Raw genomic sequence first — 15,915 nt, 5'->3', positions numbered from 1 at the left:
AGCCTGGATTCAAACCAGAGACTGTAGTGACACCTCTTACACTGAGATGGGAGCCCATCTTTATTCTGCATGATATATTTCTGCCTGAGTGTTCCACAACATTGTGCCCTGCTGAACGCAGCCTAGGCCAGGAGGATGCCTTCAATCATCTATAGAAATGATGGAACCTCTTTGATCATTTATCAGCTAAAGGTTCCCTTTAATTCAGGTGGAACCGGTAGGAGGGTCAGATAATATTTCAAGAGCTAATTATAAAGAAGTCGGTCAGCTGATATCCCTTCCCTCCCCTCCTTTCCTCTCCCACCTCCCCATCCCCTTCCCTCCTGTCCTCTCTCTCTCCCCCCTCTCCCCTCCCCCTCCCTTCCCTCCCTTCCCCTCCTCTCACGTCTGTAGCCATGAAGTGCTTTAAAAAGATGGTCATGGCTCACATTAAAACCATCATGCCAGAAACCCTAGACCCACTCCAATTTGCGTACCACCCCAACAGATCCACAGATGATGCAATCTCTATTGCACTCCACACTGCCCTTTCTCACCTGGACAAAAGGAACACCTATATGAGAATGCTATTCATTGACTACAACTCAGCGTTCAACACTATAGTGCCCTCAAAGCGCATCACTAAGCTAAGGACCCTGGGACTAAACACCTCCCTCTGCAACTGGATCCTGGACTTCCTGACGGGCCTCCCCCAGGTGGTAAGTGTAGGCAACAACACATCTGCCACGCTGATCCTCAACACTGGGGCCCCTCAGGGGTGCGTGCTTAGTCCCCTCCTGTATCAAATCAAATCAAATTGTATTGGTCACATACACATGGTTAGCCGATCTTAATGCGAGTATAGCAAAATGCTTGTGCTTGTGCTTCTCGTACTCTGTTCACCAAACAACTGCGTGGCCAAGCACGACTCCCACACCATCATTACGTTTGCTGACGACACAACAGTGGTAGAGCTGATCACTGACAAGGATGAGACAGCCTATAGGAAGGAGGTCAGATACCTGGCAGTGTGGTGCCAGGACCAAAACCTCTCCCTCAATGTGAGCAAGACAATGGAGCTAATCGTAGACTATAGAAAAAGGAGAGCCAAACAGGCCCCCATTAACATCGACGGGGCTGAAGTGGAGAGTTTCAAGTTCCTTGGTGTCCACACCATCAACAAACTATCATGTTCCAAAACATACCATCAGAGTTATGAAAAGGGCACAACAACACCTTTTCCCTCTCAGGAGCCTGAAAAGATTTGGCATGGGTCCTCAGATCCTTAAAAGGTTCTACAGCTGCACCATCGAGAGCATCTTGACTGGTTGCATCACTGCCTGGTATGGAAACTGCAACCGCAAGGCACTACAGAGGGTAGTGTGAACGGCCCAGTACATCACTGGGGCCAAGCTTCCTGCCATCCAGGACCTCTATACCAGGCAGTGTCAGAGGAAGGCCCTAAAAATTGTCAAAGACTCCAGTCACCCAAGTCATAGACTGTTCTCTCTGCTACCACAAGGCAAGCGATACCGGAGCTCCAAGTCTAGGACCAAAAGGCTCCTTAACAGTTTCTACCCCCAACCATAAGACTGCTGAGTAATTAATCAAATGGCCACCTGGACTATTTAGATTGACTCCCCCTTCCCTTTGTTTTTACACTGCTGCTACTCGCTGTTTATTATCTAGTCACTTTACAAATGACCTCAACTAACCTGTACATTGACTCGGTACCGGTACCCCCTGTCTAAAGCCTCGTTATTGTTATGTACATTTTTTGTTACTTTTTGATTGATTTGATTTTTTTAACTTTAGTTTATTTAGTAAATATTTTATTGACTCTATTTCTTGAACTGCATTGTTGGTTAAAGGCTTGTAAGTCAGCATTTTACGGTGAGGTCTATAACACCTGTTGTATTCATCATTTCACGGTGAGGTCTACAACACCTGTTGTATTCAGCATTTCACGGTGAGGTCTATAACACCTGTTGTATTCAGCATTTTACGGTGAGGTCTATAACACCTGTTGTATTCATCATTTCACGGTGAGGTCTATAACACCTGTTGTATTCAGCATTTTACGGTGAGGTCTATAACACCTGTTGTATTCATCATTTCACGGTGAGGTCTATAACACCTGTTGTATTCATCATTTCACGGTGAGGTCTACAACACCTGTTGTATTCAGCATTTCACGGTGAGGTCTATAACACCTGTTGTATTCATCATTTCACGGTGAGGTCTATAACACCTGTTGTATTCATCATTTCACGGTGAGGTCTATAACACCTGTTGTATTCATCATTTCACGGTGAGGTCTACAACACCTGTTGTATTCAGCATTTCACGGTGAGGTCTACAACACCTGTTGTATTCAGCATTTTACGGTGAGGTCTATAACACCTGTTGTATTCAGCATTTCACGGTGAGGTCTATAACACCTGTTGTATTCATCATTTCACGGTGAGGTCTATAACACCTGTTGTATTCAGCATTTCACGGTGAGGTCTATAACACCTGTTGTATTCATCATTTCACGGTGAGGTCTATAACACCTGTTGTATTCAGCATTTCACGGTGAGGTCTATAACACCTGTTGTATTCATCATTTCACGGTGAGGTCTATAACACCTGTTGTATTCATCATTTCACGGTGAGGTCTATAACACCTGTTGTATTCATCATTTCACGGTGAGGTCTACAACACCTGTTGTATTCAGCATTTCACGGTGAGGTCTACAACACCTGTTGTATTCAGCATTTCACGGTGAGGTCTACAACACCTGTTGTATTCAGCATTTCACGGTGAGGTCTACAACACCTGTTGTATTCAGCATTTCACAGTGAGGTCTACAACACCTGTTGTATTCAGCATTTCACGGTGAGGTCTACAACACCTGTTGTATTCAGCATTTCACGGTGAGGTCTACAACACCTGTTGTATTCGGTGCATGTGACAAATAAAAATGATTTAATATCAGATGCTGTTTAGGGCAATAGGATGTGTGTGTGTGTGTGTGTGTTGAAGTGCAGGGGGGCCCTGATGTGTTAACAATACATTGAATGGTGAGGCACTCTCTCCAGTCTAAAAATATATATAAAGTTATTATGATACGTTTATTATAAAGTTTCAAAAATGATGGTCGTGTTCTGCTCAAAACAACTTCATATTCACGTGGCTTTTCCTGTTTGATTTTCTATCAGCGTTGAGTCACTGCAGTGTTCAGTATGTTACAGCTTGCAGTGGACATGGGAGGGGGTTGTATTGAAAGATCAGCACCTGCACACTAAGGAAGGAAATGGAACTTTGAAGCTGGGTGTGGCCTCGTGAGCAGAGTACAGTATCTTCAGAAAGTAGTTACACCCCTGGACTTTTTCCTCATTTTGTTGTGTTGCCGCTGGCATTTAAAATGGATTGAATGTATTTCTCTTGGGGTCACTGGCCTACGCTGGCCATAATGTCAAACTGGAATTAGGTTTTTAGACATGTTTAAATGAGTTAAAAATGAAAAGCTGAAATGTCTTGAGTCAAAAACTATGCAACCCCTTTGTTATGGCAAGCCTAAATCAAATCAAATCAAACGCTATTAGTCACATGCGCTGAATACAACAGGTGTAGACCTTACAGTGAAATGCTGAATACAACAGGTGTAGACCTTACAGTGAAATGCTGAATACAACAGGTGTAGACCTTACAGTGAAATGCTGAATACAACAGGTGTAGACCTTACAGTGAAATGCTGAATACAACAGGTGTAGTCCTTACAGTGAAATGCTGAATACAACAGGTGTAGACCTTACAGTGAAATGCTGAATACAACAGGTGTAGACCTTACAGTGAAATGCTGAATACAACAGGTGTAGACCTTACAGTGAAATGCTGAATACAACAGGTGTAGTCCTTACAGTGAAATGCTGAATACAACAGGTGTAGTCCTTACAGTGAAATGCTGAATACAACAGGTGTAGTCCTTACAGTGAAATACTGAATACAACAGGTGTAGACCTTACAGTGAAATGCTGAATACAACAGGTGTAGACCTTACAGTGAAATGCTGAATACAACAGGTATAGTCCTTACAGTGAAATGCTGAATACAACAGGTGTAGACCTTACAGTGAAAGGGGTGTAACGGCAGATTTCCTCATCGGCCGAAGAGGAGTAAGGATCAGACCAAGATGCAGCGTGGTAAGTGTTCATGATGATTTATTAAAAACGAACTGAACACTGTAATACAAAACAATTAACGATGTGATGAAAACGAAAAACGAAACAGTACCGTGTAGCGACAAACACTCACACGGAAACAAACACCCACAAACCAACAGTGAAACCCAGGCTACCTAAGTATGATTCTCAATCAGAGACAACTAACGACACCTGCCTCTGATTGAGAACCATACTAGGCTGAACACAAAAACCAACATAGAAAAACAAACATAGACTGTCCACTCCAACTCACGCCCTGACCATACTAAATAAAGACCAAACAAAGGAAATAAAGGTCAGAACGTGACAGGGGGACTGGTTAGTTGAGGAAGTATGTACATGTAGGTAGAGTTATTAAAGTGACTATGCATAGATGATAACAGAGAGTAGCAGTGGTGTAAAGAGGGGGAGAGGGGGGGCAATGCAAATAGTTTGGGTAGCCATTTGACCAGATGTTCAGGAGTCTTATGGCTTGGGGGTAGAAGCTGTTTAGAAGTCTCTTGGTCCTAGACTTGGCGCACCAGGACCTTTCCAGGACCTCTGTAGTGCCTCTGAGGCCAGGCAGCATACCAGGCTCTCACTGGTGCAGCTGTAGAACCTTTTGAGGATCTGAGGACCCATGCCAAATCTTTTCAGTCTCCTGAGGGGAAATAGGTTTTGTCATGCCGTCTTCACAACTGTCTTGGTGTGCTTGGACCATTCTAGTTTCTTGATGATGTGGACACCAAGGAACTTGAAGCTCTCAACCTGCTCCACTGCAGCCCCATCGATGAGAATGGGGGCGTGCTCAGTCCTCTTTTCCTGTCTTCCACAATCATCTCCTTTGTCTTGATCACATTCCCTATAGCCTATCACCGTTGTGTCATCGGCAAATTTAATGATGGGGAGTACAGTAGGGGACTGAGCATACACCTCTGAGGGGCCCCAGTGTTGAGGATCAGTGTAGCAGATGTGTTGTTACCTACCCTTACCACCTGGAGGCAGCCCGTCTTGAAGTCCAGGATCCAGTTGCAGAGGGAGGTGTTTAGTCCCAGGGTCCTTAGCTTATTGGTGAGCTTCGAGGGCACTATGGTGTTGATTTTTGAGCTGTAGTCAATGAATAGTATTCTCACATAGGTGTTCCTTTTGTCCAGGTGAGAAAGGGCAGTGTGGATTGCAATAGAGACTGGAAAGCGGAAGCTCTAGCCTTTAGCTCAGTGCAGATGCTGCCTGTAATCCATGGCTTCTGGTTGGGGAATGTTTGTAGTATGGTCAATGTTGGGATGACATCTTCGATGCACTTATTGATGTGGTGTACTCCTCAATGCCATCGGAGGAATCCCGGAACATATTCCAGTCTGTGCTGCAAAACAGTCCTATAGCTTAGCTTCATCTGACCACTTTTTTATTGACCTAGTCACTGGTGCTTCCTGCTTTCATTTTTGCTTGTAAGCAGGAATCAGGAGGATATAATTATGGTCAGATTTGACAAATGGAGGGCGAAGGAGAGCTTTGTATTGTTCTCTGTGTGTGGAGTATAGGTGGTCCAGAGTTATTTTTCCTCTGGTTGCACATTTAACATGCTGATAGAAATTCTGGAGTAAAAATGTGCTTAACAAGTCACATAATAAGTTGCATGGACTCACTCAGTGTGCCATAACAGTGTTTAACATGCATTTTTAATGACTACTTTATCTCTGTACCTCACACATACAATTATCTGTAAGATCCCTCAGTCGAGCAGTGAATTTCAAACACAGATTCAACCACAAAGACCAGTGAGGTTTTCCAATGCCTTGCTAAGAAGGGCACCTATTAGTAGATGGGTAAACATTTTAAAAAGCAGAACTTTTATATCCCTTTGAGCATGGTGAAGTTATTAATTACACCTTGGATGGTGTATCAATATACTATACCCAGTCTCTACAAAGTTACAGGAATCATTCAGTTGCCAGAGAGGAAGGAAACCGCTCAGGCTGTTTCACCATGAGGCCGATGGGGACTTTAAAACAGTTACAGAGTTTAATGGCTGTGATAGGAGAAAACTGAGGATGGATCAACAACATTGTAGTTACTCCACAAAACTAACCTATATGACAGAGTGAAAAGAAGGAGGCCTATACAGAAAAATATATATTCCAAAACATGGATCCTGTTTGCAACAAGGCATTAAAGTAATACTGCATAAAATGTGACAAAATAAATGTACTTTTTGTCCTAAATACAAAGTGTTATCTTTGGGGAAAATCCAACACATCACTGAGTACCACTCTCCAAATTTTCAAGCACAGTGCTTGCGGCGTCATGTTATGGGTATACTTGTAATCGTTAAGGAAGTGGGAGTTTTTCAGGACAAAAAATAAATGTAGCTAAGCACGGTCAAAACCTGGTTCAGTGTGCTTTCCACCAGACACTGGGAGATTAATTCACCATTCAGCAGGACAATAACCCAAAACACAAGGTGAAATCTACACAGGGAATGTTCCTGAGTGGCCTAATTACAGTTTTGAATTAAATCTGCTTGAAATAAGATTTAAAAATGGTTCTCTAGCAATGGTCAACAAACAATTTAGCAGAGCTTAAAGAATTTTGAAAATCCAGGCGCGCAAAGTTCTTAGAGACCCAGAAAGACTCACAGCTGTAATCACTGCCAAAGAGAGAGAGAGAGAGAGAGAGAGAGAGAGAGAGAGAGAGAGAGAGAGAATATATACATACAACTGTAATCGCTGCCAAAGGTATTTCTAACGTGTGAATACTTAAGTAAATTAGATATTTCTGTATTTCATTTTCAATACATTTGCAAACATTTCTAAAAACATGTTTTCACTTTGTCATTATGGGGTATTGTGTGTAGATGGGTGAGGAGAAAATATATTTAACACATTTTAAATTCAGGCTGTAACACAACAAAATGTGGAATAAGTCAAGGGGTATGAATACTTTCTGAAAGCACTGTAAGTTTCAACATGGTTTAATAGCTGATATATACCTTTGGCAGCGATTACAGTTGTATGCATATATTTTTTAATTCAATTCAATTATTTAGAATATAGCCTATAGTGAACAAACCTATAACTATCATGAAGGAATAGGCTAGTGCACAAAAACGTTTCTGACATGATTTCCTGACTTAGATCTTAGATGCACACAGACTCAACTCCAATCATTTCCGTATTTTGCGCCCTCTCTCTCTGTCTCTCTCTGTCTCTCTGTCTCTCTGTCTCTCTCTCTCTCTCTCCCTCTCTCTCTCTCTCTCTCTCTCTCTCTGTCTCTCTCTCTCTCTCTGTCTCTCTCTCTCTCTCTCTCTCTCTCTGTCTCTCTCTCTCTCTGTCTCTCTCTCTCTCCCTCTCTCTTTATATATATATATTTATATATCACACACACACACACACACACACACACACACACACACACACACACACACACACACACACACACACACACACACACACACACACACACACACACACACACACGCTGTCAAAGCCTCACCCTCTATTCAGTTCCGCGGAGCCCAACTATTTCCTGAGCGGTATAAATACAAAGGCGCGCAAACATCTGCATTTCACAACGAGGCGTGGTTCAGAACGAACAGGTGGGCTGGTGCTGCTGTATAACTGCTGTGAGCATTAATTCAACTAGGATACTTCTTTCTATCCCGGAGACCAACACATCACCATGCCGAAGTGCCCAAAATGCACAAAGGAAGTTTACTTCGGTAAGACATCTTTATTGTGTCGATCAAAATTATTATTCATTATTTTTGCTAAACAGGGGTGCACTTATTTTATTCAACATACCTGCTTGGAGTTATCGTACCATATTTCACATTTGACGAAACCTGCAGACAGTTCAATACAGTTTAGTTAACCAACGTGTCTGTAGCTGTAAAAAAAAAAAAACTCTTGAGAGATTGTGAGAGAGGAGCAATGCTTCGCTTGAGCAATTTCCTGTTAGGAATTATATATAGAATGAACATGTCTGTGACTGCAGAATATTTTTGGCATGCAAACTTTTAGTAACTAGTTAGTAACAATTTTAGTAATACTAGCTGACTAATTGGTTATTGACTGCAATGTTTATTTGCCCTTCCCAAAAGAGGAAGGCATAATTCTACAAAAATCTGATGCAGTGAATTTAATGGGAGTCTTTTCCCCCTCACCTCTGGAGATTTTCCAACAGTGATAACATCTTGACAACAGACTAGCTGTGGTACTGCAGGTCCTGCTAAGTCAGTGACTTAGCATACGGCACTTAGTGCATTAGGGAGAGGGGATAAAATAACACAGTTATAAAAGGCTACAGCGGGCATTAAGACATCCCAACACAATATCTCTCTCAGATTGTTTTGGAACAGGAAATCACTATATCAGGTTTGAAATGGGAAATTCATACATGTTCAAGTTGGCAGTAACCATCTGTTTGACTTGGAGCCTAACCATCGTATCCCTCAACAACTGATATAGTGAGGAAGTGTACTGACAAGCACAACACTGTGAGGGAGATGACATCTCAGATGAGCACGATGCAAACTTAGATTATTATGAGCAAGGCTAAGGAAGGAAAACGAGTGCCATCACATTACAACCACTGGTTCCGTCTTGTAAACTAATATTCCCCATGGAAAATATCGCTTTTCTACTTATTTTACGTGACGACTTAAATTAAAGATGAGAAGAAGAGGAACTTTGGTCTCCCTCTGTCTGGAGGTTCATGGAGGGAGGAGCTGATTGGACGGACGGACCATGTTATGTGTCTTGATCCATTTAGCACATTTCCTTCACTTCAGTAGCTTAACAGAGTCAGTCTGTCATCACTGGAGACACACAAAGCCATGATACATAGCACAAAGGCTCTTTCTCTCTCTGTCTCTCTCTCTACAGTAAGGTTGGCCTGTCAGTCAGATGAATTGACTCTGCTGGATGGGGAGCCATACCCCACCCCCCCTCTCTCTCTCTGCCTCTCTCTCTCTGCCTCTCTCAATTCAATTCAAGGTGCTTTATTGTCATGGGAAACATATGTTAACATTGCCAAAGCAAGTGAGGTAGATAATATACAAAAGTGAAATAAACAATAAAAATGAACAGTAAACATTAAACTCACAGAAGTTCCAAAATAATAAAGACATTTCAAATGTCATATTATGTCTATATGCAGTGTTGTAACAATGTGCAAATGGTTAAAGTACAAATGGGAAAATAAATAAACATAAATATGGGTTGTATTTACAACGGTGTTCGTTCTTTTCTTGTGGCAACAGGTCACAAATCTTGCCGCTGTGATGGCACATGGTGGTATTTCACCCAGTAGATAGTTAGATAGATAGATAGATGGGGAGTTTATCAAAATTGGGTTTGTTTTCGAATTCTTTGTGGGTCTGTGTAATCTGAGGGAAATATGTGTCTCTAATATGGTCAAACACTGGCAGGAGGTTAGGAAGTGCAGCTCAGTTTCCACCAAATGTTGTTCTCGTGATTTGGTTGGTTTGTGTTTGTGGGGTCTGTTTGTGAACAGAGTCTCTCTACCCACCTCACAACTCCCCCATCTCTCTCTCTCTCTCTGTCTCTCTCTACAGTAAGGTTGGCCTGTCAGTCAGAGGAATTGACCCTGGTGGCTGGGGAGCCCCCTCCCCATCTCTCTCTCTCTCTCTGTCTCTCTCTACAGTAAGGTTGGCCTGTCAATCAGAGGAATTGACCCTGCTGGCTGGGGAGCCCCCTCCCCATCTCTCTCTCTCTCTGTCTCTCTCTACAGTAAGGTTGGCCTGTCAGTCAGAGGAATTGACCTTGGTGGCTGGGGAGCCCCCTCCCCATCTCTCTCTCTCTCTGTCTCTCTCTACAGTAAGGTTGGCCTGTCAGTCAGAGGAATTGACCTTGGTGGCTGGGGAGCCCCCTCCCCATCTCTCTCTCTCTCTGTCTCTCTCTACAGTAAGGTTGGCCTGTCAGTCAGAGGAATTGACCTTGGTGGCTGGGGAGCCATACCTTCCTTCTGCAGATTAACTTTTCGTTTTATTAAATGAGAAAACAGTTATGCGTCTCTCCGCAGCTCTTGAACAAAATGTCTCAGGGCAAAAGGGCATTGAAGCTGAGCTTCGTTGTTTTAGCTTGTAAGGTGTTATCAGTTTTCTCTTTCATAAATCTATAAAATAGTTGTTTTCAGAAAGTATCTGTCATTGCTCAAGGGAGCAGCTATACTATCTTACATTATAGTAGACACTCATCGAGAGCAACTTAAAGTATCAATTAGGATTAAATGCTTTGCTCAAGGGAGCAGCTATACTATCTTACATTATAGTAGACACTCATCGAGAGCAACTTAAAGTATCAATTAGGATTAAATGCTTTGCTCAAGGGAGCAGCTATACTATCTTACATTATAGTAGACACTCATCGAGAGCAACTTAAAGTATCAATTAGGATTAAATGCTTTGCTCAAGGGAGCAGCTATACTATCTTACATTATAGTAGACTCTCATCGAGAGCAACTTAAAGTATCAATTAGGATTAAATGCTTTGCTCAAGGGAGCAGCTATACTATCTTACATTATAGTAGACACTCATCGAGAGCAACTTAAAGTATCAATTAGGATTAAATGCTTTGCTCAAGGGAGCAGCTATACTATCTTACATTATAGTAGACACTCATCGAGAGCAACTTAAAGTATCAATTAGGATTAAATGCTTTGCTCAAGGGAGCAGCTATACTATCTTACATTATAGTAGACACTCATCGAGAGCAACTTAAAGTATCAATTAGGATTAAATGCTTTGCTCAAGGGAGCAGCTATACTATCTTACATTATAGTAGACACTCTCATCGAGAGCAACTTAAAGTATCAATTAGGATTAAATGCTTTGCTCAAGGGAGCAGCTATACTATCTTACATTATAGTAGACACTCATCGAGAGCAACTTAAAGTATCAATTAGGATTAAATGCTTTGCTCAAGGGAGCAGCTATACTATCTTACATTATAGTAGACACTCATCGAGAGCAACTTAAAGTATCAATTAGGATTAAATGCTTTGCTCAAGGGAGCAGCTATACTATCTTACATTATAGTAGACACTCATCGAGAGCAACTTAAAGTATCAATTAGGATTAAATGCTTTGCTCAAGGGAGCAGCTATACTATCTTACATTATAGTAGACACTCATCGAGAGCAACTTAAAGTATCAATTAGGATTAAATGCTTTGCTCAAGGGAGCAGCTATACTATCTTACATTATAGTAGACACTCATCGAGAGCAACTTAAAGTATCAATTAGGATTAAATGCTTTGCTCAAGGGAGCAGCTATACTATCTTACATTATAGTAGACACTCATCGAGAGCAACTTAAAGTATCAATTAGGATTAAATGCTTTGCTCAAGGGAGCAGCTATACTATCTTACATTATAGTAGACACTCATCGAGAGCAACTTAAAGTATCAATTAGGATTAAATGCTTTGCTCAAGGGAGCAGCTATACTATCTTACATTATAGTAGACACTCTCATCGAGAGCAACTTAAAGTATCAATTAGGATTAAATGCTTTGCTCAAGGGAGCAGCTATACTATCTTACATTATAGTAGACACTCATCGAGAGCAACTTAAAGTATCAATTAGGATTAAATGCTTTGCTCAAGGGAGCAGCTATACTATCTTACATTATAGTAGACACTCATCGAGAGCAACTTAAAGTATCAATTAGGATTAAATGCTTTGCTCAAGGGAGCAGCTATACTATCTTACATTATAGTAGACACTCTCATCGAGAGCAACTTAAAGTATCAATTAGGATTAAATGCTTTGCTCAAGGGAGCAGCTATACTATCTTACATTAAAGTAGACACTCATCGAGAGCAACTTAAAGTATCAATTAGGATTAAATGCTTTGCTCAAGGGAGCAGATATACTATCTTACATTATAGTAGACACTCATCGAGAGCAACTTAAAGTATCAATTAGGATTAAATGCTTTGCTCAAGGGAGCAGCTATACTATCTTACATTATAGTAGACACTCATCGAGAGCAACTTAAAGTATCAATTAGGATTAAATGCTTTGCTCAAGGGAGCAGATATACTATCTTACATTATAGTAGACACTCTCATCGAGAGCAACTTAAAGTATCAATTAGGATTAAATGCTTTGCTCAAGGGCACATGGGCACATTCTTCACCTAGTTGGCTTGGGGATTTGAACCAGCAACCTTTCATGGCCCGACAATCGTAACCGCTAGTCAACCTGACGCTACTGCTACTCTGTTCATCATATATGCATAGTCACTTTAACCATATCTACATGTATATACTACCTCAATCAGCCTGACTAACCGGTGTTTGTATGTAGCCTCGCTACTTTTACAGCCTCGCTACTGTATATAGCCTGTCTTTTTACAGTTGTTTTATTTCTTTACTTACCTATTGTTCAGCTAATACCTTTTTTGCACTATTGATTAGAGCCTGTAAGTAAGCATTTCACTGTTGTATTCGGCACACGTGACAAATACACATTGATTTGATTTGACACCCTATCTAGTTTGGGAATGTTTTTGCAGCAACTCCATCTTCACGTAATAAGCTTTTCACAACCTGTTCCACTGTCGGCCTGTTTTCCTACCTGACGAGCCCTATTTCCTGTTCTATACATATCATTTATCTCCCCATCTCCTCTCTTTCTAAACTGTCTTTTGCCTTGGTTGATCTTCTCTCTACCCACCTCATAGCTCCCCCATCCCTCTGTCTCTCTCTCTACCCACCCCATCTTGACTCCATCTTGACTCTACAGAGCCCCCAGCTCCCTGTCTCTTTCTCTACTCACCCCATCTCGACTCTCCAGAGCTCTCACCTCCCTGCCTCTCTCTCCCAGGAGTGGCTGAGCTGTCAGATGGAAGCAATCGTTCTACTGATACTTATTAAGTCAATGACTGATGGAGGAAAAGTACTGTCTGCTTCCAGAGAGAGGAGAGCGGGAGACAATCAAACGTACCCCCCTCCCTGTAACGACAGAGAGACAGCTAGACAGAGATAGACAGAGACGAGGAAGGGCACCAACCGTCACAGTGTGCAGAGATTTATCCAGGAACCATCTTAACTATGTGTTCCCTCAATACATTATCTTCATTTAGATTCAGATCTGAGCCAATCCAGGGTTATTCGAGGTAGTTGGAGTGGTGTAAGAAGGGTTATTCGGGGTAGTTGGAGTGGTGTAAGAAGGGTTATTCAGGGTAGTTGGAGTGGTGTAAGAAGGGTTATTCAGGGTAGTTGGAGTGGTGTAAGAAGGGTTATTCAGGGTAGTTGGAGTGGTGTAAGAAGGGTTATTCATGGTAGTTGGTCTTACTCACACACATCCCCATTACAGTAACCACACCCCAATTACAATAAACACACCATAATTACAGTAAACACACCCCAGTAACAGTAGACACATCCCAATTAGAGTAGACACACCCCCATTACAGTAGACACCCCCCCCCCCATTACATTAGACACACCCCAATCACGTTAGACACACCCCAATTACAGTAGACACACCCCATGACATTGACATCAAGGGGACTGAAGGATCTGTGTCTGTATATAAACCTCATTCACACACCCACCTACAGACAGACAGATGGACAACAGCTCTGAGTGCCTGAGGAATGAGCTGACCATTCATAACCAGTGGTGACAACAGAAGTGAAGGAATGTTGTTTGATGAATCACAATAGACCTTATTCACGTGTCGGCCATGATTGCTCCAGAGTAGGAATGAAAACCCCTGTGTGAATAAGGTCAATTACTGTAACCCAACAGCGTTGCCTCTGTTATCCTCTGACACTGTAAGTCAACCTAGAGCAGTTGAGACACAGCAGCACCATTATATTCTGTCCCAGGGTAGTGGAGAGGGACATCCTTTCTCTGTCTCCTCATCTTGTTAGTGGAAGTACAGTAATTACCAGAGGTGGGACCAAGTCATTGTTTTACAAGTCACAAGTAAGTCTCAAGTCTTAGCACTCAATGTCCCAAGTTAAGTCCCAAGTCAAGACAGGCAAGTCCGAGTCAAGTCCCAAGTCAAGACCGTCAAGTATCAAGTCAAGTCTCAAATCCTGAACTTTGAGTTTTGTGTCCTAAACAAGTCATAATGTGCTCTTCACCAAATGTAATACCATTTCATATTTTTAATAAGAGTAATAGTTAGTATATTACATTTACGCAAATCATGAATGCTTTTAAAACTATCTATATATATATTACTTTCCAAATAAAAGTTATATTTCCATGGAAATACATGGGTAGCCATGGTAGCCCCCCCCCCATAGTGATCGACTATCGACGATCGCTGTGGGGCGCATTCGGCGATGTAGGCTCGTACACCATCGCCCAACCTTAACACACACACACGCACACACACACACACACACACAGTAGGCTAACGGTTACAGTAGGCTAACGTATGTCAATGGTTTTAGGAACAACAGTAACATCAGGCAGGATTTAGGCTACCAACTGCCTAGCCAGTTGTAGCTCAATCTTGGGTGCAATGATCACATTCCCGCACTGACTGACTGTGTGGAGGCTCATTGATTTAACGTTACGTTAGCCTACATGATACACTGGTAAAGAAATAAAAATATATAGCTGTCGGCTATATTAGCCACAACTTACCGTTCTTTGTGCAGCTTCAAATGTTGAACAAAGTTGGAAACTGTTGCGCCTCCGTCTGTAATTTTCTTCCTGCATGTTTTGCAAGTTGAAATCCATTTTTTTGTTGATACATCGTCTTCTTTATATCCGAAAATAACAATTTTGTGTATCATCTTTCCAAGGGCTCCATCTGAATTCACCCGCCGACGTTCTTCTGCTCTGCCACGCACAACTGTTTCTCAGCTGGCACAATTTGATTGGCTGCTGTCTGATTCAAACTGTAATCCGACAAATGAAGAGTTGATGCGCTGCACTCTTTTTTAAATAGCATAATTTTTTATATTTGGGCTTGAGGAGGGTATCAAGTCAGGTCGAGTCATAAGGCTCAAGTCCAAGTCAAGTCACGAGTCATTGGTGTTAAAGTCAAAGTCGAGTTGCAAGTCATCATATTTGTGACTCGAGTCTGGCTCGAGTCCAAGTCATGTGACTCGAGTCCACACCTCTGGTGAATACTGTGGCCCAGAGGGAGGCCAAACCTTGGACCTGGTTCCATTCCACCCAGCCTCTACAGAGCCAGCTGGAATGCTGTAGGACTGACTGACTGGAAGACTGACTGGCTTACTGATGGACTGGAAGACTGACTGGAAGACTGACTGACTGCACTGAGACACTGATTGACTGACAGATTTTTAAAATGTAATCTTTATTTAATTAGGCAAGTCAGTTAAGAAGAAATTCTTCTTTTCAATGACAGCCTAGGAACAATGGGTTAGCTGCCTTGTTCAGGGGCAGAACAACAGAGTTTTACCTTGTCAGCTCAGGGATTCAATCTAGCAACCTTGTGGTTACAAGTCCAACGCTCTAACCACTAGGCTACCTGCCGACCCAGTAGAATTTGATTGCTGACTGACTGACTGGCTTACTGACTGACTGGCTGACTGACCGACTGATTGTACTGAGACACTGGAAACAATAATCAGCAGTTGCCAGAATGGATCCATACTCACACTAGGGGCTCGATTTAATCCGTAGCGCTGAAGGATTGTGCTACAGCTCCATAGAAATGTAAAGGCAATGTTCCTGCGTTCACAGACACTGGATTCATGGTAAATGCTGCATATGTCGGCTCAATCTGG

The 15,915-nt window shown here is 42.1% G+C and overlaps 1 protein-coding gene across 1 annotated transcript in view; it reads left to right on the top strand.

Annotated features, from left to right (window-relative positions):
• The first annotated feature begins 7,360 nt into the window (after window positions 1-7,360).
• LOC109886920 (cysteine-rich protein 1-like) overlaps window positions 7,361-15,915 on the top strand; it is a 14,319-nt gene continuing 5,764 nt past the window's right edge. The window contains exon 1 of the mRNA XM_031787863.1: window positions 7,361-7,885. Within this exon, the coding sequence (XP_031643723.1) occupies window positions 7,846-7,885 (40 nt within the window). The 5' untranslated portion in view covers window positions 7,361-7,845. The remainder of the gene's footprint in view (window positions 7,886-15,915) is intronic.

The sequence above is a fragment of the Oncorhynchus kisutch genome, linkage group LG14, assembly GCF_002021735.2.
Source record: "Oncorhynchus kisutch isolate 150728-3 linkage group LG14, Okis_V2, whole genome shotgun sequence".
In the NCBI taxonomy this organism is placed as follows: domain Eukaryota; kingdom Metazoa; phylum Chordata; class Actinopteri; order Salmoniformes; family Salmonidae; genus Oncorhynchus; species Oncorhynchus kisutch.
The sequence above is the reverse complement of the archived record's forward strand: the minus strand, read 5'-3'. Positions and strand labels throughout refer to the sequence as shown.